Consider the following 21,261-nt stretch of genomic DNA (forward strand, 5'->3'; position numbering starts at 1 on the left):
ATAATGGTAATACCAATAATACTTTGTGGGTCTCACATCTATTACTGTCACCGCAAATCACTTTGGCCCCTCGAGCAGATTGCAGGTTTCGTATTTGCATAATAAACTGTAATTTTAAGGAGTTTTATGGCGGACATAAATAAATATTCAATCAAGTGAATAATGGCACATCTAAAATTTTCTTTTACTAAATCGATTAATTTGAATACATTATCAATTAAAATTCTTCGTCAAAAAATAACAGGTATTCTCTTCACTTCAGAACAGCCGAGGGTCAAAAACCTCCATGCCGAACGATAGAGCCATCATCAGGCACATCAATTAATGCACCCCTGGGCAGGTACTTGAAAGTTTCCACCTTTCGAATATCAGCGACCTCTGCACGAAAATCGCAGAACTACACGATTACCCAAACGCTCACCAACCCTCCCAGAGATGACGCTAGGCGTGGACCGAATGACACGCCGCAAATTTATGGTCTCGGAGCAAGTTCGAAGATTGGGACACCCGCTTCAGGTAAGAAGACTAATCGGGATAGACACCTTTGGTTTACTCTTAATCAGTGCAAGTCATTAATCTAACTAGTACAGAAGGGATACTTTGCCGTAGGCAATTGTTGATTGTCAGCAATCGAGTGCGGTAAAATGACACTTTCGCACGTTTTAGGCAGAATATTTCTCCGACGAGCGCATGTTTGCAAATTTTCTGATTCTCTGCAAGTTAAATTAAATATTATTTCGCGCTCAAATCTGTACACGGAGAACTCCCAGGATCGGTCCACGAGATACGCCACTGAATTTTTCTAAAATTCGACTTCGGCAAGTCCCATTAACATTGAAATATTAGTTGTGAGAATCCGGGGGGGATATCGGTCGCACTGAAAAAATCATGCTAAAATGCCCTTTAAGCGCAAAAGCTGTTAGAAATGAATTCCTACATTTCAATGACGATGAAAGAAATGGTGACTTTTTTCTGCGAAGGGGGGCCCGAGACACAAGAAAATGGACACATTTTAAAAAATCTGCATATTAATAATGATTTTTTGTACATTCCTCCAAAGCCTAAAGTTAATTTGTTCAATAATTAAAGACTTACGCGATACGGCCATTATCTCACCATTCAACAAACTCTTAAAATCGACATTGAGCGGCCTTTGACCCGCAATCAATTAACCTCCATCTGGCCCATATAATCGCTCACAATTCGGAGATGGCCCGACTCTATAGAAACACGAAATAGGCAATCCGCGAACAGCTGATCGACGCTAAAGGACCGAAGGGGCCTGAATAGCAACGGTCCAGAGAGAGATGGACTAATCGTCCGTGAAATGCCACTGAGAGAGAAAGCGCTCTTTGGTTCGTTCAACCCTGTGTGATTATTCAGTGCACTTGACTTCCGGGCACAGGGTTAAAAAGGGGTACGTTTTTGATTATGTTATGACTGACCTGCTATAGCCATCCAGGGGTAGAACGTGTGGTTGCTCTGCTGATGAATTTGCGTTCCTACAGGTTGGGACGAAGACGTGTTCAAGGAGCAGGGGTTATTCCACGATGATAAGGAATTCGATGTTCTAGTGCCGGAAGCGGAGCCAGGGCTCGTGGAGGGGTCCCCCCCGATCAGGCCAGAACTTCCGTAGCCTACTCTGGAATCGGGAGTACAAGCCGAAGGACGGACGGGTCCAGTGAGGCTGTTAGCCAAATTAGCCCCCCCAGCCGAAGTGGCGTTTTGCCATGCATTCTTCACTGCTTCTGAAGCAGCCACCACTGCAGCATACCCGTTCTGGTCCGCGTTACCCTTGGAACAGTCCGATTTCGCCACGGAATTGCTATAGCTATTCTGCTGTCCATCTGAGGAGTAGAGTTTGCATGTGGCGGCCACAGAAGCGTCATAGGGTGAATCTTGAGGGGGTCTGGCTTGGTGCAAGGAATGTGCGGTATGGTGGTGCTGGCTGGAGGCATACGGGGACATACCCAGACTCAGAGGGAACGATCTGTAGGCGGCAGCGGCCGCTGCCGGATCATGATGGTGCGCTCCTGTGACCGACCCGGTGCCCTGATGGTGGTGGCCTCCGTAGAAGCCACTCTGCTCGAAATAAGAGTTCATAATTGCCGCGTTAATTTTGACCAATTATTCTTGATCCCCCTGGAAGAGGGATACGTCCCAACACAAACAGAAAAAACTTTGTCACTTTTTTTTTCGAACTATAATGGCACTGGGTCACGGATCACCAAGCGAATGGTGACGCAGATGACATCGTGAGTCGATCGACAGTCCGGACGAATGATGTGTTCGGTGATGGTGATTGTTATGATTACGACGTAATTATATTAATGGCCCGAGCACGAGTACTCCGCACGATTGTTAGATCGGCAATGCTGACGTTGGATCGCGGATGGATCAAGACCCACTGTGCACTGGAGCAACCCGAGCAGACTCCGTCCCACACATTCCCGGCCCATTCGCGCTTACGCTTTCCATCGCGCTTTCTCACTCTCCCCTCTCCCCACCACCGAAGCGGCAGCACGCGGCCGCTTTAATAGCCTATTATTATTACCTGCCGCTAAAACGCTACCTGTTTTTTCTTCTCACTCTTTTTTCTTCGAAACAATTTTCAAAATCTTCATGCCTGATCATCGGTTCTTTTGTTAGGTCCAACTGTCACTTGAAATCACCTCTCCGGTCACCGCCATCTTCTGCCATTTCGACTCCATCTTCAGCGAAGAAAAAAAAATCTAACTCCTCAAAATTGCATTTGAAGAAATTTGTGATTAGGAAGATAGCGCGCGCGAGAGAGAGGGTTGCAAGCAGTCAAAGCAAATCGCAATAATAAAGACGCAAATAGACACAATACAATGGTAGGGGATCATAAAAGGACCAATGGCGTCCACATTCGTCACGATGTCGGCGCCCACATTGAACGTTGCGCAAGGATAGCATCGTCCATATCAGCCCCACTTAAAGCAGCGCTCTCTCTCTACCCTATGGAGTCGGTAGCGTGTGGCGTGTGGCGGCCTCTCTCGCCGAGCTTTCGAATCAACTAAAGCAGACTATTTTCAGCGCTCGAATGGGCCACATCAAGGAATATTGCCCGCTCGTAAAGGATGAAATTCGTTTCAGAATTAATACTTGAGGCCGTTTCGAATGAACTTCAGCTCGTTTTCGAGTTTTTCTTCAAGTTGGTTTTATGGGGCGACACCTTCCGTGGGAAATTGTTTATTTTCGTTTAGGATTTAAGTGTTTTAAACGGTGCGAGGTCGGGTTTGTTTGGGTTTGCTCATCCGGTCTTGATGACGCACAATAATTTTTGATTATTTCGAAGCCGAAGTCAGTTTCACTTCCGGTGGTTCCAGCGCTGAGACCTGCGAGCGCACTCTGAGAGCTTGTGCACCTTTCGGTTGAAAAAATTGAGGAGATGCTAATACCCAGAGTCGCAAATTGGACAGTGGGCAGTGTAGTAAATGCCAACAGGCAATAAACGATCATAAAAACAAGCACCATTTCCGATCATTTGCACTGCCTATTGCAGCAGTACCAGGCGAATAACTGAGAGCGCGAGGAGACCAGCAGAAGCGTAACAGAAATCGTTCATTTATAGAGCCACAATTACCGCAAACTTACAGGAAATAACTATAATGAAAACATCAATATGTTTTTCTTCCACTCTTTACATTTGAATGCTTGTGGCATACCTTCGGAATTCACTCAAACACTTCAAAGAATGAACTCCCAAACCCCCGAGGAATCATCCCCAAAATTCTAGGCCTAGTGACCTCCGAATCGTTCAATCTCCAGATCAAAATAATAAAGAGACGTAGAGAAAGATGAGCCTCTGATAGCTCATTGAGAATTTTTTAGATTTTATAGTAAAATCATTTTCAAAAACTACAAGAATATCTTGATGAGGAGTGCGACTAAACTTTAATAAATCGCTGGTAATTAAACAATTTTTTCTGAATTTTCCAAAAATTTTTAGCAGTTCCAAATGGATTTTCAAAGGAATTTTTACAGAGTTTTGTAAACGTTTGAATAAAGACTTCCGCATGGCTATTTTCATGGAAGTGCAAATCTCAAGGAGATTTTCGAGACCCGCGAGATATTTTCCATTTAGCCTTGTTTCAGTGTTCAATCATCTTGAAGCTTGGCTTCGCAAATTTGAAACTGTTATAAAAAAAATACTGACATGAAATTTTGGTAATTTGATAATCCTGGAAGTCCCAGAAAAAGCCGATGGCACCATAAAGAGGATGGAGAGTTCTAAAATTTGCAGCTGTAAATTTGCAGAATCGCTGCCCGGATGGGTATCTTTTCAAGGAACCATCGTGGCAGGTGCCTGAAGCTCGTTGCATCGTGCAACTTCATTCAGATTTTTGGGCTATCTAAATTGTGTCTGAAAGGCCGAGCTTTAGCGTCTTGTAATGTCGCCATTTAGTCTCACGAATTGTGTAAAAAAACACAAATATTCTTGAATAGCTCAAGAATTCATCACCACTTTAGGTGTTTTTGAGTATTAGAAAACTCCCCTGAACGGGGAGAAATAAGAATGTATACCCTTTTTCCTTAAAGACCTCAAAACGGTTCTTCTGGAGCTCAAGCTGCAAAACTTAATTATCTCGATAATTTATAGGGTTTCCATTGTCCTTAATCTCGTAAGGATCGTGAGACGAATCCAAGTTTCATCCACATTCCTGTTCTTCATCGTTTCCCCTACCAGTTTATTATCTATGATCTGAAGGTCTAAGAGCTTCCTATTATTAGAGCCCCGTAAATGAAACTTTCGTTTACTAATCAACTAAATGGCTCCCAAAATTCAATAAAATCCCGTCCGATTTTTGGAACTTTCCTCCACACCGAATCTGCTCAACTATGTAGGCTCCTGAAGCGGGAACGTCGTCCTTTTAAAGCTCGAGAAAGAATCTTATTCAATGTACATAATGGGTCGTCCTGCCACGACTAGATGTGGACTTACAAATTCGCCACCATAAATCGACCTCCAATCAGATAGGGAATCATTATCAATAATCGAAAACCGCGTATTCTTTGATTTCCCGAAGGCGTTTGATCGTACCGCAAAGATTAAATGCTGATCTCATTGCAATAAAATGATAAAATTAAGGGTCCCTCGTTATCTATAATGGGCAAATTAACTACCTCCTTCAAGGAAATGGGTGTTCCCGGTGGTTTCCGCTAACCTGTAATTGGTTGCGTCGTGTGAGAATATCCATGGCTGAAATTGATGAGACGCTCAAAGACGTAACGTTTAAGGTGGAACTCCCCAAGTCACAAACAAATTGTTTATTAATAGTTGAATAAATATTATCGCAATCGGCATCTCGTTTTGTAAACATTAGACAGTAAAAGACTCGTAAAATTTTTAATATCATCTTTTATAACATAAACAAATCATTGTGGTTTATGTAATTCGTCCATAAAATTTTTACGACATTTGGCACGCGCCAGTCTCATTTGATAAATTTACGGTCTGCGAAACCCATAACTCATTGCCGACATTTACGATCACTCAAATACTAATAAAACGTTCCTTTTACAACTGTATCTCTTCACCTTCTTGCAATGCATACAAAAACCCGGATAAGAGCTTTACCGCACCGTGTCGTAAAGGCGACTTTCGCCTGCCCGAATTTCATGCACTTTTACGATCATAATTAAACACGTAAAAAGCTAGTGGAAGTCGTGACTTTATTTATGGTTTTATAATAGGCAAATAATTTGTCGGCTTTATGCTGATTTTACAGTGGCACGGTGATTAATTTATCACTATGCGAGGTGCGGGGCCGACTTCGGGAGTTTAAAATTAAAATTAATTAACTGAAACATAATGGAACAAATTGGACTCAAGAAATTTATTCACAAAAACCGTTATTCTTTCAAATTTGCTTTTTTTTGTGCTTACCAATTACGAAGGATCACATTACAGTTCTTATCTAGAGAATGCCGGCAATCAGCAGATAACAGATGGCCTTATCGAATTCCCCAGACGTTCTCAGTGTATCTCATGCTTTGCCTTATCTAACGCCTGTTTTAAAAAAACACTTAGCTGGTTGAGTAAATAAGCATAATAAGGATGGTGTCACAGCAGAAAAAATTTACGACTATTTTGAATGGTTTCCAATAAAAATGGTTCTTTTGTGCGAATGAGAAACATTGCTACCGGGGCAGCTTATTGTGTTCTTCAGGGGATTTGCAGCTGTTAAATGCAGGGCGGCACATTAACAGGGTGATTATTTTAAGGAGAGAATTTCGAAGGGCAAGACCAAAGAAGTGAGCACAGCGAAGATGAGGTGCGTTGAAGTGGTGCTCCGTGTAATTCGTTATTTTCAATTATGTACAGGCTGCGTGCCAGTGAAAGAGAGTCGTATTGAAAACTTCCCAAAAAATGTGTAAAATAGTTTCGAGAGTGTTTGTTAAATCACTTTTTAAAGCGTGACAAAAACGAAATTTCGCCTAATGTGAAAGGTGACCCCTATAAAAAAAAAACTGGAGTTTCCGCGTCCCAAATAGGGCGAAAATTGTTCCGCCAATCGTGGCCCCGTGGACGCTCAAATTGTCCACTTACTGAAAAATAGATCATACGTACGGACGTGAAGCTTTCCACAGGCAAATCAATCTCAATCATTTCCGAAATCGCGTAATATCCAGGGCGTCCTATTCAAAAGTGGAGTTTTAACCTTTCAATCAAATTTAATATCTTTCTTTGCCTGGTCACTAACAATCCATTTGTCCACGTTACTTCCTTTAATTTTTACGTCGAACTCGATTTTTACCAATAAACGATTGAAATTTGAACTCGTGAACTAAACCTAGTCTTTTACAGGCCCAGTCGTCCATGCAAGCCGTCCGAGTCACAGCATCAAATCGATGGAATATCGCTTGGAAGCTACGTGTCGCCATCTCGTAGCCGCCGGTCCAACTACGTAGCGCCGTTGTGACCGCAGCAACCGCTACCGAAATACCGGCTCGAGGCCTGCTTGTTTCGTCCGTGCCTCTTCGATCTGATCACGTTCCTCTCTCTCGGGCGAACGAGAAAAGAAAGGGACGGATAGGTGTTCTTACAAAGAAGATTCCAGGTTTTATAAGGGTCCATTAACAATCAATACGATGGGAGTTTTACGAGCAATAAGCAACCGTTGCAGAACGAAAATGGCTTGTAGAATGAGGCACAAACGTTTCTACTTACGATAAGGTTACCGAATAACTTTCGGTTATGTTGTTTATATGCCATAAGGCAGACGTTTCTTTTACCTTTGCTTTCGTGTTACCTCTGGGGAAACTCAGTTCGTTACGAGGCAGCATTAGGTATGCTTGTTTAAGAGTTGTAGCGAATCGTAGGTGATTGTTTATTGATATATCTAATCTACAGTAATTTCATAAACAAACAACAATTAGTAGTTTTTATCGAACTGCAGATAAATCATTTCTTACTAAACCCGAGCAGCTAGTGGGGCCCAATAAAATTGATAAAGCCCGTAATTATCCGCAAATGTTTTATTATACAGCAACCTCTAGAGGCAAATGAAAACGAAACCTCATTATTTATCTGTTTAATCGGGTAATTGAACGATTTGCCATATTTACGAGCACATTATAATAATAATGATAAATGTTCCGAGAAATTGATACGCACATAATACAAGCATAGACTGAATGCCATCAGTTATGCCGTGAAGGTTGTGTTTATGCAAATACCAGTAGTTGAAAGTTGTAACCGTGGCATGATGGAAAATTGTTATTGTGTCTAAGGGCTAAATCGTTTTTAAACAAACCACTCGTCTTCCCACATATGCAAAACGAGATCTTCCGCGGAGAACTTGGGGCTCGAGAACCTCTCGAGAGATTAGAAGAGCTCTAATACCAAGCACGTAAGGCATGGAAGAACTTGCCTTTACATGACCTCGACGGAGCTCTTCGCCGTGTAGAATTCCTTTGAAACGATTGCGATGAAGCGAAATTGAAAATATTGCCACCGTCCTTGTGGCCATTGTGCACAATTTTTCGAAATATTTAGTTGCTATGGAGAAGTTTTATACGGCGGAAAGATCGGGAATTGGGACCTTGGTTCTGTGTGGTATTCTTCCCGTTTTAATTTTAAAAAAATTTTAGTCCAACTGACGCAAATTGTTTAATGGAAAAGCCGCAAACTTTCGTGATTGCGCCGCTGCAAGTCACTTGGAAATTGAAGCGTTCTTTTCAAAAATTCAGTGAAACACGATTCATACGAACGATAACGTCTGTTTCGAGCACGAACTAACCTGAACTTATTGCCGTTAATCCATTACGTGAAGTTCAAAGAAATTAGAAATGTAATTGAAATCAAAATATTGACCACCAACATGGGACATCTAGCGCGATTTGGGAATTTGCCGGTCTTTTAAGCGTTCTCTGGGAGAGTGAATTTTCAAATCTAGGATAGAATATAGTCTGTCAGCATGGTAAAAATTATTAGCATTTACGAGCATTTTTGTCTTTATTCTGAAATGAAAAATGATGCAAGAATTCACGACACACCCCATGATCTCGTTTTCACGCAGCTCTACTAAAATATGGCGACCCTTCTTTCGAAGCACTTATCGAAGCACCAAGGGAAACCTGGGGATTTAGGTGACCACAGGATTGTTGAAGTATCTATGGATAAATGTTTTTTTTTTTTTTTTAGAAATGCAGCCACAAATCGCATCGTGCTGTAGATCGATCATCGAATTGGTCAAAATGGGGTGCTATCAAATAGCCTATTTTTCTTGCTTCGATCCTTTCCGAAGTCGAAAATCACTGGAGAGTAAATTTCAAAAACGTAACTTTTTTTGAAAATAACTAAAAAACGAGTGGAGGTGCTCCATCCACTTGTGTAAACCCCACGTGTGTATGGCTTCTTGACTCCACATGTCTTATGGTTTCGACGGTCCCCATGCAATGGGGATTTACTACTGGTCAACGGTTATTTTTTCACTGTTGTGTTGGCTATGCTCGAACGGCCACAATTTAATGCCTCATTTGAACATGCGGATTTCGCGTATTTTGAGGATTTGGCGTTACGATCTGTTTGGCTGAAAACAACATATTTCAGTGGCCGTTTTTGCATATAGAATTAGGAACAACACGCCGGCCAACAGTCAGCTTTTTAATGAAATTCGCTGATTTGCGTCAGTAATGTTCAATTATTACTATTTTTCCAGATCGTAAAATCAACAACGGCACACTCGAGGCTTTCCTGCTCTTCAAAATATCTATTACACGATGATAATTCGTGTTCTGACTCTGCTTCCACGTGAACCGTCCGAACCATTTTACGTGCCGCAGGTGCATTAATTTTTTTTTTAATGGCGTCCAGAAACGTCAACAATTCTGCCCCAGCGTTGCCAACCTGACTTTTCGCCCTCTCAAAACTACCAGACGATGTGCTGTCACGTGATATGTGGATGTCTTACAGGTGCTAATAATAGGCCTAACAACCATCTATGTGTGCTTCTATATAGCGTGTACTACGCGTTGCTGTTTCTGCGCATGTATTTACTACGTGTATATGTATTTTTTAGGAAAGCTTTTCAAATAAAAACAGAGCATAAAACGATAACCCGACATTAATGTGTGTTTATCTTCAACTGTTGATTAAAATTGTATCTGCCATAAAAAATAAGCAATTAAAACTACATGCAATGAACTTTGTCGCCTGTCCCTAATCACGTTGTTAATAAAGTGTCGTACTTAAGTGCCAATTAGTAATAAACCCACCACCCTGTTTCAAACTGTCTCCATCACCAACTTCAATACCTAAATCTTTTCAATTCCCATCATCATCCTAAATCCCACAATGCATTGAAGTGAGTTTAATGGCCGCTGCGATCCTCTTTTGGCAGCCGGAAAACATGCAAAGTGGGCGTGGCAATACAATAAACTCACTCTCAGCCTCAAAAACTCATCAGACGCGTTCACACTCAACTCAGGCACTCACTCGAACCAAGAAAACTCACTTTTGGGTTAGACAAGCCGTGTATTAAAACGGCATCAACTTTAATCCAAAGACGGCCATAGAAAGCTCTGAAATCGAGCCGGCATGCGGCCAGTGTCAAGCTTCGGCGGCCATCTTGGTCGTTAGCGTCCCATCTCTCTCTAGAGCTTTTGGAGCTTGAATCAGTTTGGGTCAAAAGCTATTTGTAGAGAATTATTTTTAGATTTCGTGGATCTATTTCTGCTGCGGTTGCCGTTTTCTACTTTGTTAAATTGAGTTTGAGTTTTTTATTGCGATGGTAAGTGCAATTTGGTTTGGTAGAAAAGCTCTAATAGAGAGGAATGAAGTAGTTTGTCGGTTGTAAAGTTGAGGGCTTTCTCCAACGCAAACGCGTCGTTTTGGGATGGAGGCACTCGTTTATTGATTTCTGTATGAGGAGATTTGTAAACGGTTTAGTAATTTTTTTATTAAAGTTGTTTTTCGTTGGGCAAGAGGGCGAAATGTCAGTTGAAGTTGTACTCTTGGTGGAGTAAGCTTTACACGGATAAAGCAGCCTTAAAATAAAAGAAAAACAAACGATAAAAACAAATCCTGTAATGTCGAAGATCATTAGAAATACCAACGTCTCTTAATTAATGGCAAAGTAGCGTGTGTTTTTGGCAAATTCGGGACGGCCTGTACGTCCTGATAAAACCTCTAAAAAAAGGAGATTCTGCATGAACGTTTCACTGCTCAAATCAGGGTGTTCACAACTGCTGCTAAATTTAGAAGAAATGTTGCAATTTCCACCACAAAAATAATTGTTTTAGAAAATAAGCTTGAAACCAAAGACAGCCAATCACAAAATGTCCACCACTTCAGTTTGTAACATATCGGTGATGTGACGAATTTATTTTAATTTAACGCGTTTCTTTTACTTCCCGCCTTCAAAATGGAAATACAAAATTGAGGAAGTAGTTCCAGGGAAGCAATAAACGTTAAAAAAAAAGCGATAAAGTATCGAAACATGACTAACAGGCTTATCTGAGGGAAAGAGGGAGACGGAATTTGAATTTGATCGAATGACAAAAAGTAACTGCAATCGAATAAAATACAAACGAGACGTGGAAATATGAACAGGGAAATAATGCAGACGCGTAACGGGAAAATCGCAGAATGTGAAGGATATGATAAGATGAACGAGATTTTAGATTCAGACAAAAGGATGAGCGAAAGAAGAAGTTACAAATACAGAGATGGAAGCTGAATTGGGAATGGCGAAGAAAAATGCAAAAAAAAACCATGAGATCAATTAAGTGAGAACGATAATAGACAAAGCTATTTTGCTGTGATGCGTAAACCAGAGACGAATGCAACATGAATATAAGAATGTGTAAACGAGGACAAACAACAGTAATACACTTTTTAACACTGATTTCGTAAACAACCAGTTACAGATACTTTGAAAAAAATTATTTCTCAAGCAAAACAGTGTAAAGCACTTATCACTCAAAGTTCCCAAGCAATAAACCTTAGACCCGAGATCTTTCGATTAATTAATAAAAAGGCGTGGAAAAAGGCAATTTGCTTACAAATCGTCATTACACACGACTCGAAATTGTCTGCTTGGTTCGCAGGAATGTCACAATAGCGAGCTTAAATTACAATAAAAAACTTCACAGTTAATTAATAATCGATTTTTATTGCACATGTGACACTTTCCGACTGATTTGCGACGGAAAAAGGGGGATTTGAATAAACATCCTCACTTAAAATGGTTTTAAAATTATCTTTCATTTGCATATTTTGATGACAATCCAAAGCTAACAAACCGCAAGTTAAGAGCGCGTCGGTTGCCCAATGGGTTAATTACGGGTATTAATTATGTTTGCCGTTATATATAATGAGATAAATTGAGGTGTTTTTGATTTTGGTTGATGGTTTTGCAGTGTGGTACAATCAGATAAAATTAAATGTTTGTGTGTGTGTGAAATACATAATATTACGGTACATGTCGATAATGAAAAAGGTGGTCTGGGATCGTTGGCCCATCGTTCCATTCCTATTCCGATATCTGTGGTACGTAATTAGGAATTTTAGTGAGTTTCGGTCCCGAGACTCAGGCTCGCATCGATATTTTCCCCTTTGCGTAAAGAGATTTGCAAGCGAATTATGTTGGCAAAGAAACGATTATGAACTGTGGAAGTCCCTAAAATTACCGAAAAAACCAAGATTGCATTGGTGGGCGATGTGCTGTGCGGGGGGGTGATTAATGAGGAACCAGCCGATGCAAACATGAGATGCCTCGCAAATACTTTATTTGCCTTATTTAGGCAAAGTCGTAGTGTTTTTCTGTGGGTTGGTCCATTCTCAGTCTTATCATGTTTTCAAGTCCTGTTCCTCCTCATCGACAACAAAACAGCCTCGTGAAACGATATTCGACAACGTCGCTTTGCTCCTTCGCAACTGCTTCTTTTTCACCGTGCCAGGAATGGGTCGATGATTTCTAAGGGACATGACATTCGATTCCGAAGCTCTCCAGAAATATTCATTGCCCCCCCCCCCCCCTCGTTATCAACCGCATTATTAACTTCCGATGAGAGCTTTTATGAGGTGACATTTAATTTGCTTCATAATTAATCAATAGCCCGGGTTCGCTGCTCCTACAATCCTCACCTTATCTTTGGATCTTCACTATAACGCCAGGTGTTACACTCATCATTGTGGCGGCCGTAACGATGTGATTAACACGCCAAAGTAGCAATAAAAAAATCGTAAAAATGAAATGAAGAAGCGGACACATAAAGAGCCTCTAAAAACTGTCATTAAAGTGACACTGAAGGTGGCGCGAGCCAACTCCGGATGGGTTGAGGTTGGTCGGGAACTTGATGGTTGAGTGTAACAAAATCCTACGTTTATTGCTACTAAACAGGAGTAAACATAAACTAGCCATAACTTTTATTTTTATTGCCAGTAAAATCCTCGTAAAATCAATGGGAATAAATGGGCGCTTAACGAGTTGGTTGTTGCTTTTATTGCGCTGGCTCAAGTGTGAATTTTATGTGCGACGGTGTTAATCTTATTGGATAGATTTGGTTGTAAACTTCCATCGTCAGTCTTGAGGGTTTTATGGGGAGCTTTTGATTATTTTATCGAGGTTTCACAACATTGTTCCAAAGCTCAATCATTAGCACTTCGAGAAATCGAGTGTTATTAAATCCTGGAGGAAGCTTCCATTAAAATTTCAACCACCAAGCAAAGAGAACGAAAACAACATCCTTTGAGAGTTCATAAACGTTCCGTCGGGTTTACAAACGGGGACATAATATGGATCCGTGACCGGGAAAGCGAAATGGCGTCGACCAAGATTCTTTTCTGTCGTGGCCTCCGAGCACGCTCCCAACGGCATGCGGATGCCATACGAATCCCCTGCTCCTTTACATGGGGCCGCGTTGCCAAATTTCGAAGATCACACCGGATCTCCCGATGAAAATTCGATTCGGAGTCATTCAGAGACCAACGGACATGGGATCGACTAAGGTGTTGACCTAACACGAAGAGGGGATGAGTAGAGAAAATGAGGTGTCCAAGAGCAATGCTGATAACAGGTAATCATGCTCCACGTGAAACCGTCATTTTTTTGAGGAAGAAAAAAGTTAATAATCCGATTTTGAAACGTGACGTGATGAGAAATTACGGGAAAAATCTACAACAATGTCGCACGTAGAAGATCTTGGACCGAGAGCAGTGAGCCAGCCCAAACCGCTCCGAAAACGGATATTCACCAGAGAAAAGCTGCATTGTTCGTCTGATGGGGTTGGAAGAGGGTGATGTACTTTAAACTTCTTCCAAGGAAGCAACCAACTGGTCCAGGAAAAAAACGCCCTGGACCGGTATGACGTAAAGGGGTTGTGTTTTATCAAGACAACGCTAAACTACGCACTAGTGGGGCCACCCGCCAAAAATCGCTACATTTCGATGTATTTTTTTTGCCACATCCATCCTACTCCCCAGACCTAACACGATCGGATTATCATCTGTTTCGATCGCTGTAAAATGCCCTGAATGGAAAAACCTGACTCGACTGATGAAAACTCTCGGTTGTATGAGCGCGGCATCATGAGATTGCTCCAAAGATGGCGGAATGTTATTGAGTGAAATGAACAATACACAATTCAATAAAGTTATCATTATGAGTGAACATTTTTCTTTTGGATTTATGCGTAAGATACGCGATTGGGACCGTTTTTTTTGCACAATGGAACAACCGAAACGTGGAAACACTACACGTCGAACGATGACGATTGGAGAAAATGTGTTATATGAAAGTTGGTAGTTTCGGATGTACGTATACAGAGTGTTTATAAAGTTGAAATTTTAATCAATTTTTTTGCCATTTTTCTGAAAATATCTTGGACGAACACCTGAACATTTCTCAACCCATTTTTTTAACGTCCTCTGGAAAATTAAAATACACTTTTCTTCGCTTTTAATTCTTCGCGGTGTCCAATTAAACATAGTGTCTATTAAATAGATTTCCCTCGGAAATTGATGGAGACGTCGAAGTAAAATAAAAATACACAATCACTGGAAAAATGATCGCTCTTTCAGGTTCTGAATCAAGCTTCGCACGAGGCATACAGGGTGAAAAGTTATTAACCGCAAATTTCGTAAAATTGAGCGCAAGTCGCGCCCTCTATCGGCCGCGCAGAAATTGCAAAAGGTATCTTATTCTTCCCAAACGCAGCTTTACAAATTTTCAAGTGTCTAACCAAGATATTTTCGGAATAGCGCCAAGGGGCGAACTAAAAATTTATCCTTCGCCACCCTGCTTAGCCGAAACCATCAACTTTCGGATGAGGAATGTTTTCTCCAATTGTCACCATCCGACGTGTGACATCTCAAACTTTTCGTCGTCCCAACGTTAACGAATCACCTTGTATATGTGACGCTCCATGACTTCGGCACGAGATCAATACTCGTAGGTTTCAAATCGGTAGATACGGACGGGAAACGGCATCCCCAAAAATTTCCGGATCATAATTTCGAAAGGGAGGGAGGACGAGCGTCGATATCTCGGGAATCGGCGGAGTAATTACCTCAAATCAGCGGTTCATTCGTATCAGTTTCTTGCTGTGCCGAATTTTTCTCCTTGATCTAATTCCGTTTCCTCATTCCCGTGTTCACTTTCTGATTGAGTGATAGTGCACCTTCGCCTGTGTAGAAGCGTTCGAATGGATGTCGGAGTTATCTCCTTCATACCCACCAACCCATGACATTGGACAGCAGCTAGCTCGGACCTAGTACCTGTTCGGCCTTCCAAAACTGTGGACACACGTCTGCCCATAAGGAATTAACAAACCGGTACTCGCGTTTACATAATAGTGCCGAAATTGCTGGAGAATAATCGTGAGTGTCAATAAAAATGACAGTGATGGGGCATAATATTCTCGCCGACTTCATCTCATTAGACCGTGGTTCAGTGTAACAAAACCCAACAGTTATGGCCACTAAACGGAATTAAAATATAAACAAGTCGTAACTCTGATTTTTATGGAGGGCATTATCGTAAAATCAATTGGAATAAGTGATCTTAACGGTTCCTTTTGCCATTCGGGTTAATCTGTGGGCGGGATCCGAGCCAATTTATGCTGCGATACTTTTCGGGATTAACTCCTTTTAGTTTAGCATATTTGGAAAACTAACCTTTTTTAGGTCCAACTGCCCACCAATCCGACACTTTATCACACACCACACGTACAAGGTTTTGCTTTTAAGGCCGGATAACGCGGTTCTTCAGTCGCCGAATCTACTGATGGAAACCTGCCCGAGAATGTGCCCTGGATGACCGTGAAAAACACCCCGCCCTTTACGTCAAAACTATCAGCCCTCGAGAGACTGAAGGGAATGGGGACAAGTGGCCCTGAGTTGTACAATAGCAAAAGCATTTTTGAGACCGGCTTCTTCGTCCGAACCTCCAACCACGCAAGGTCAGCTCTTTTTTTGGTATTAAGCGACCCACAAACCATGTCGTAAACCATCCGGAACAATTGGATGGGTTAAACGGTACAATTTCAAGGAAGTCAAAGAGTTTTTTCGGCCGGTGTGGTTTTATTAGTGCCACACAAAGGAGAGGTTCCCAAAAATTCTTCTTCGCCTGTCACAAACGTGGACTATGCGGGAACAATATATTGGACGTTTCGATTGTGATATTATGGGTTTTTGAACCATAGTTTTATGTGTTTCGACATATGGGAAACTGTATTTTAAGGGTTATAAAACGGCCCCAACACCCCAGAAGGTTCTCCTTCGTAATTAGGGCAAAGGGTTCTTCAGGAAATGGGTCAGCATGTGTGGTTCAATTTTAATGCCTTTTCTCAGAATGTGCAATCAACAAGCACTACCTGAAAATCGACTATATTGAGCAGTTAATGACCCATCACGATGAGACCGATATATCATCCAATAAAACCCATCAATGTGCCTAATTGGTTAAATGCAAATGGCCGGCATTACGAGTAGGTACTATTAATTCTTATTTAAGCAAGTTTAATGGGTTGAAATTAATAAACAAATGGGTCGCGTATTTGGACCAGAAAGCGTGCGTTAATGGGAGTTTTTAATGCCAATTTTTAAGGTTAATATTTTTGAATAAAAATTCAATTTTGCTGCGACTTTGGAAAACCGTGTGGGGTACGCACATGGGTTCCTCGAATCGTCGGCGGTGCAAGAGCGGTCAAACGGCCAGGGACGAGATTTATCTCCGCCATTTTCCTGAAATACGAGCCATTGTCCGTTGCAACGACCCACGGCCACTTTACAAACAACGACACCAAATTCGGCCACTCCATAAACCAACATTCAAAATGGCTTCATTTTCGATACCCATTCCTACCTAATTTAGATACGCGACCATCGTGAGCCGATTTACCACTTTGAGCTGGTTTTATTCTTTCGCATCAGTACTATCGGGTACTTCTTCCTAATAGAGACTGTGCGGATAAGACTAACAGATCCAGTTAGTTCATTTAAAAATTTTAATTTTGCTTCTACCGGGTGATTCGTGCTCGAAAAGCGAGAAAATTCCCGAAAATTAACTTTTGTTTTTATTTTTTGGTACGATTTACAGCTACGATCTAAAGCTTTAAGTACAGGGTGTTCAGCTTTCAAAAATTCACCCGACTTAACTTCCGCGAGGTGAGTGACGCGTTTCTCAATAGAAACTGGCAATTAGAAGAGTTTCATTTCGTAATTAGTTACATAATGAAAGAAAACTTTTCTGCATTTCATGTTTCAATTAATATATGAGAACAAGGACAATACTCTACAGAGCGAAGCTAGAATACGTTAAATTTTCATTTTCCACTTCTTCGTCACATAACAAGATTGGAGGAAAATCATGTATGAAATTCGTGAAAAAACGTTATTTTGTAAAACTTTTGCCATGTTGCGAAATTCCGATTCGCTCGGCTTGCACGATCCCACTCGTTCTACAAAGATATGCGGTAATAGATGGTTATACAGGTCGTTCCTGAACTACCTAGCCAAACTTCAGGAGGTGGCTGCACGCAACAAATACCACCAAAAATACGAGTTGGAAACTTTCGAAAAACTCTACTTTGAGGCAATTTGTCTTTTTGACCTTTGAGGACTTGTCAAGTTTTGTAATTCAAATGCCCCTGTATCTTTTTTGCATTGCCGGTACGAAAGCTCAAACAATAATACCGTTGGAAAGCTACTTAAATTTCCCATTTCAAACAACCGTTGTGAGCTCATGCCGTTTGTACTTTGCTGAGTCTACGAAGGCTTGAACGCAACTTTTTCGTTTTATTTTTTTTTTTGTTGAATTTTCAACTGTACATTGCTCCCAGAGACTCCCCATCTCGTACCGTTTCGCACTTGGTGAAGAAAATCTACCATCGAGCGTCCTTCTGCCGTGGTACACCGTTTCATGAGTTTACCTTACTCTTAAAAAAGTGCGGGGTTGTCGGATATCGAGAACTACTTGCGTGAAGAAAAAACCGTATTTGCAACAATTGCAAAACATTTTAAACAAAATTCTGTTTCAAATTTTGTTCAAAGACTCCTCCTTGTTGGCACAAACACAACCCACACCTCCGCCGAATTGTCCGGGATGGCGCGACCGATCTCCCCTCGCCCCTTACCTGTTTGGATACAACTTGCACGTATTCTTTGTTCAAGTTTTTCAACTGTATTCACATTATTTTTGTACACGAGCGTTTTAACGCTCGCCAAATATACATATATACCGAGTGACTCAAGAAGATGGCTCGTCTTTGCGACCTTTTTGTTTTTAAACTTAGAAAGTTGAAATTTGAAGAGGAGCTACATAAGAATAGAGCCGATCGATTGACATTAATGGCGTTTATCTAGCACTTCCGGTTTGACCGGAAATGACCTCAACGTTCGATGTTCAAATGTAATGCCCTATAAATTTTTACTTTTTTGGAATCTACGAGTAATTTCTAGTCTAAAAAATATGACATTTAAAAAAAAAATTTTTTTTGGCGTTTTTTCATGTTTTCCGTAAATACATATATTTTTCTCCGCGCAAGCGATTTTCAATAATCGACACCTCCCTCGCTGTTTCAAAAGTAAGGTAACCCAAAGAAACCATCGTATAAAGGTACTCGGTTGTAGATATTGTTCGCGAAGTGCGAAATGGTACAGGATGGGGAATTTTTTGGGGCAATGGACAGTTGAAAGTTTAACGAAAAGAAAAAAATTAAAAAGTGTTACGTGCAAGCCTTCGAAAAGTCAACGAAGTGCAAATAACGCGAACCCGCAATGGCTGTTTAAAATAGGAAATTCAAGTGGAACGGTACCATTGGAATTTTTGTAGCGGCAACGCAGAGGAAGACACGGGGACATTGAGATTACAAAAAACGGCAAGTCCTTTTTCATTTTAGAGGGGAATTCTCTACGTTACGTTTGTGATGGCATTTGATGTGCGGAATCACTTCCTGAAGTTCGGTCCGACAGCTCAGGAACACCCTGTGTGGTAGCTACTTCTTTTCAGGACAGAATTTGAATCTTAGCACGTCGAAGAAAGCTTCACGCTTGGCCCGGACGGTGCGAAACGGTTCATTCCCGAACTCGAAATCGCCCAATTTTGCCCCGGTCCAATCCGCCTCGTCCCTCTTACGGTTTTCGAGATTCCCATGGTTGGGCCACGGGAACGGGCACTTCGTGTGCCCCGGCGTCGAACCAACGGAATCTTTTTCCTGAGGGCGCGTGTAAACTTGCGGAGCCCGGATTTCTCTGAATCATCGATATTTCTCCCACATATCATTGTTCGGTAACCACCGTGGCACTGCACTTTAAAAGGCCCCGTAGACTTTTGATATATCATCGTGTTATCCTGCACTCTGGGACATAAATAGATTTCCAGCCAAGTGAACAACTCTTAAGTGGTCGAGATTTATCGCTCGAGTAAGTGTCGTATAAGTTCTTGTAAAAGCCATAATATTGTGTATGAAACATCGAAAAGATTTGTGGAAAAAGCATGGGGTAATCTGAACACTCGTGAATGTGTAATAACTATACATAAGGTTAATCTTCAGCATCGCGAATGTCTTAATTCCTCCCTACATACGCTTAATCCATGGTATCGTAGGTGATCTCTAAACACTGTGAAGTTTAACTTTGTTTTGTCTCTGGGAAATCTGCTGTGTTCCAAAGTGACTCGGAACCTCGCTCGAAACGGGGGACCTTCGTTGGGGGCACGGAAAATGAAAAATCAACTGCGTTCGCTCGAGGTACTCTAACGCGAAAACGAAGCCGTTTTGAAGGTTCGAATTGTTGCAATTTTCCGTCCAGCGGGAGAGGGCCGAAGTGGCCCGAAATCGGGATCGCAGCTCTTAATACCCGACCAAGGTAATCTCACTTGGTTTATGTCCAATTATAAATGCACATTCAGAAAGGATTTTGCGACGAACAGCCTTGAGGCCGAATAAATTCAGCTTCCAATTAAGTTAAGCCCCGGGGCCCCTGTGCAACAAGGGTGAACTTAGACACTAATACTTTGTTTAATCCCCGAATATGATATCTCCGAGGCGTTATCAAATTTGGACGGTTCATTATCGCAATTTGAATAATGGCCGGGGCCCCGGTACATAAAATGGCGTCGATTTTAAATCGAATTTTATCCGAATTAGAACCGGCAAAAAGCTCCAGCCAATTTAGGGAGACACCTTTGTTACACGTAACAGTAAACGAAATTAACTATCCTTCGGGGTGCAATTTGGCGAAAGAGTTTCGGTTTTGCGCATACAAAATCGTAAATTTCAAAATGAGAAAACCACAACCAAATTACCGCGCTCAAATTTACGGCCATGTGTTGCATGTTTTAATATGCCAGAATGTAAAACAACCCACTCCACTCTTTGTGCATAAATAAATGCAATTAAAACTGTGAATGCACTTGAAATTGGTTTTCGAATTTATGTGCAAATTTTCGTTTTCGGGCGGAACCCGGAAAAAAACGAAAAAAAAAACAAAAAAAAAAACAAAAAAAAACGAAAAAACAAAAAAACAAAAAAAAACAAAAAACTGTTCTATTTCGGTGCGTTTCCGAAGCGTCGTTGCGCGTTGGGGCTGTTGATTGCATTAGTGCGGCCGCGGCACGAATGAAAAATGAAAATGAACTGTTCCATTATTCATAATTCAAGCGTGCATGGCCCGCAGTGCGAGATTCATATTTTACAAAAATCTTTTCAGACGACACACGCGGCCAGATCGTAAATTTCTGTTATTATTTTCTCGCCCACTGTTCAATGAGGGCCGCTCGTAAGTCAGTTCGCTCGACTTGAAATCTAAATTGGCCGCCATACTATGAACATACACGGGAGTACCCCGAGCATCTTGTAAACGGCCGCGAGTCCCCCTCGCCCGCGACTGGTTCACCAACTCCTAAATTGGACGGCGCACAATAGACGTCACGGGAGTACCTCAAATATCTCGTAAACTGTTAAACGTTTTTTTTTTTTTTTTTTGCTTCAGCTGTTTTGCCGCGGCATGCCCCGATGTTTTAGCTGCATCGGGGCCCTTTAATCACTCCGGGGATTGCGTGCAAACCTCAAAACTTACAACCAAGAATCTTTAATATATTTACGTTAATAATTCACATGCCTGGCTAACGTACATTTACCTGGTAGCCGGCTATACGAGTTTCGAATGCGTTTATATTGTTTATGAGCCAGGTTTAAGGCGTTCTCGCTGTGTGACATTCTATATAATTTAAGCTTAACGCTCGGCTAATGGCGATTGCGTGCACGCCTATAAATTTCGGCTTAGGAAAA

At 41.5% G+C, this 21,261-nt stretch overlaps 1 protein-coding gene and 1 long non-coding RNA gene across 7 annotated transcripts in view; one reads left to right on the top strand and one right to left on the bottom strand.

Moving 5' to 3' along the window:
* LOC136345991 (homeotic protein ultrabithorax-like) overlaps positions 1–2,423 on the bottom strand; it is a 116,463-nt gene extending 114,040 nt beyond the window's left edge. The window contains exon 1 of one of the 3 annotated variants that reach the window (XM_066294803.1): positions 1,446–2,421. In XM_066294803.1, the coding sequence (XP_066150900.1) occupies positions 1,446–2,103 (658 nt within the window). In that variant the 5' untranslated portion in view covers positions 2,104–2,421. Of the gene's footprint in view, positions 1–1,445 lie in introns of all 3 variants that reach the window. The other 2 variants (XM_066294805.1, XM_066294806.1) reach the window with 2 other exon arrangements.
* The window catches only part of LOC136345992 (uncharacterized), a 151,464-nt gene extending 141,838 nt beyond the window's left edge, over positions 1–9,626 (top strand). For all 4 annotated transcript variants that reach the window (XR_010733232.1, XR_010733233.1, XR_010733234.1 and 1 more), the window contains 2 exons: positions 263–516; positions 6,833–9,626. This is a non-coding gene — a long non-coding RNA (uncharacterized lncRNA). The remainder of the gene's footprint in view (positions 1–262; positions 517–6,832) is intronic.
* Positions 9,627–21,261: the final 11,635 nt, after the last annotated feature.

The sequence above is a fragment of the Euwallacea fornicatus genome, chromosome 21 (genome assembly GCF_040115645.1).
Source record: "Euwallacea fornicatus isolate EFF26 chromosome 21, ASM4011564v1, whole genome shotgun sequence".
Taxonomy (NCBI): Eukaryota; Metazoa; Arthropoda; class Insecta; order Coleoptera; family Curculionidae; genus Euwallacea; species Euwallacea fornicatus.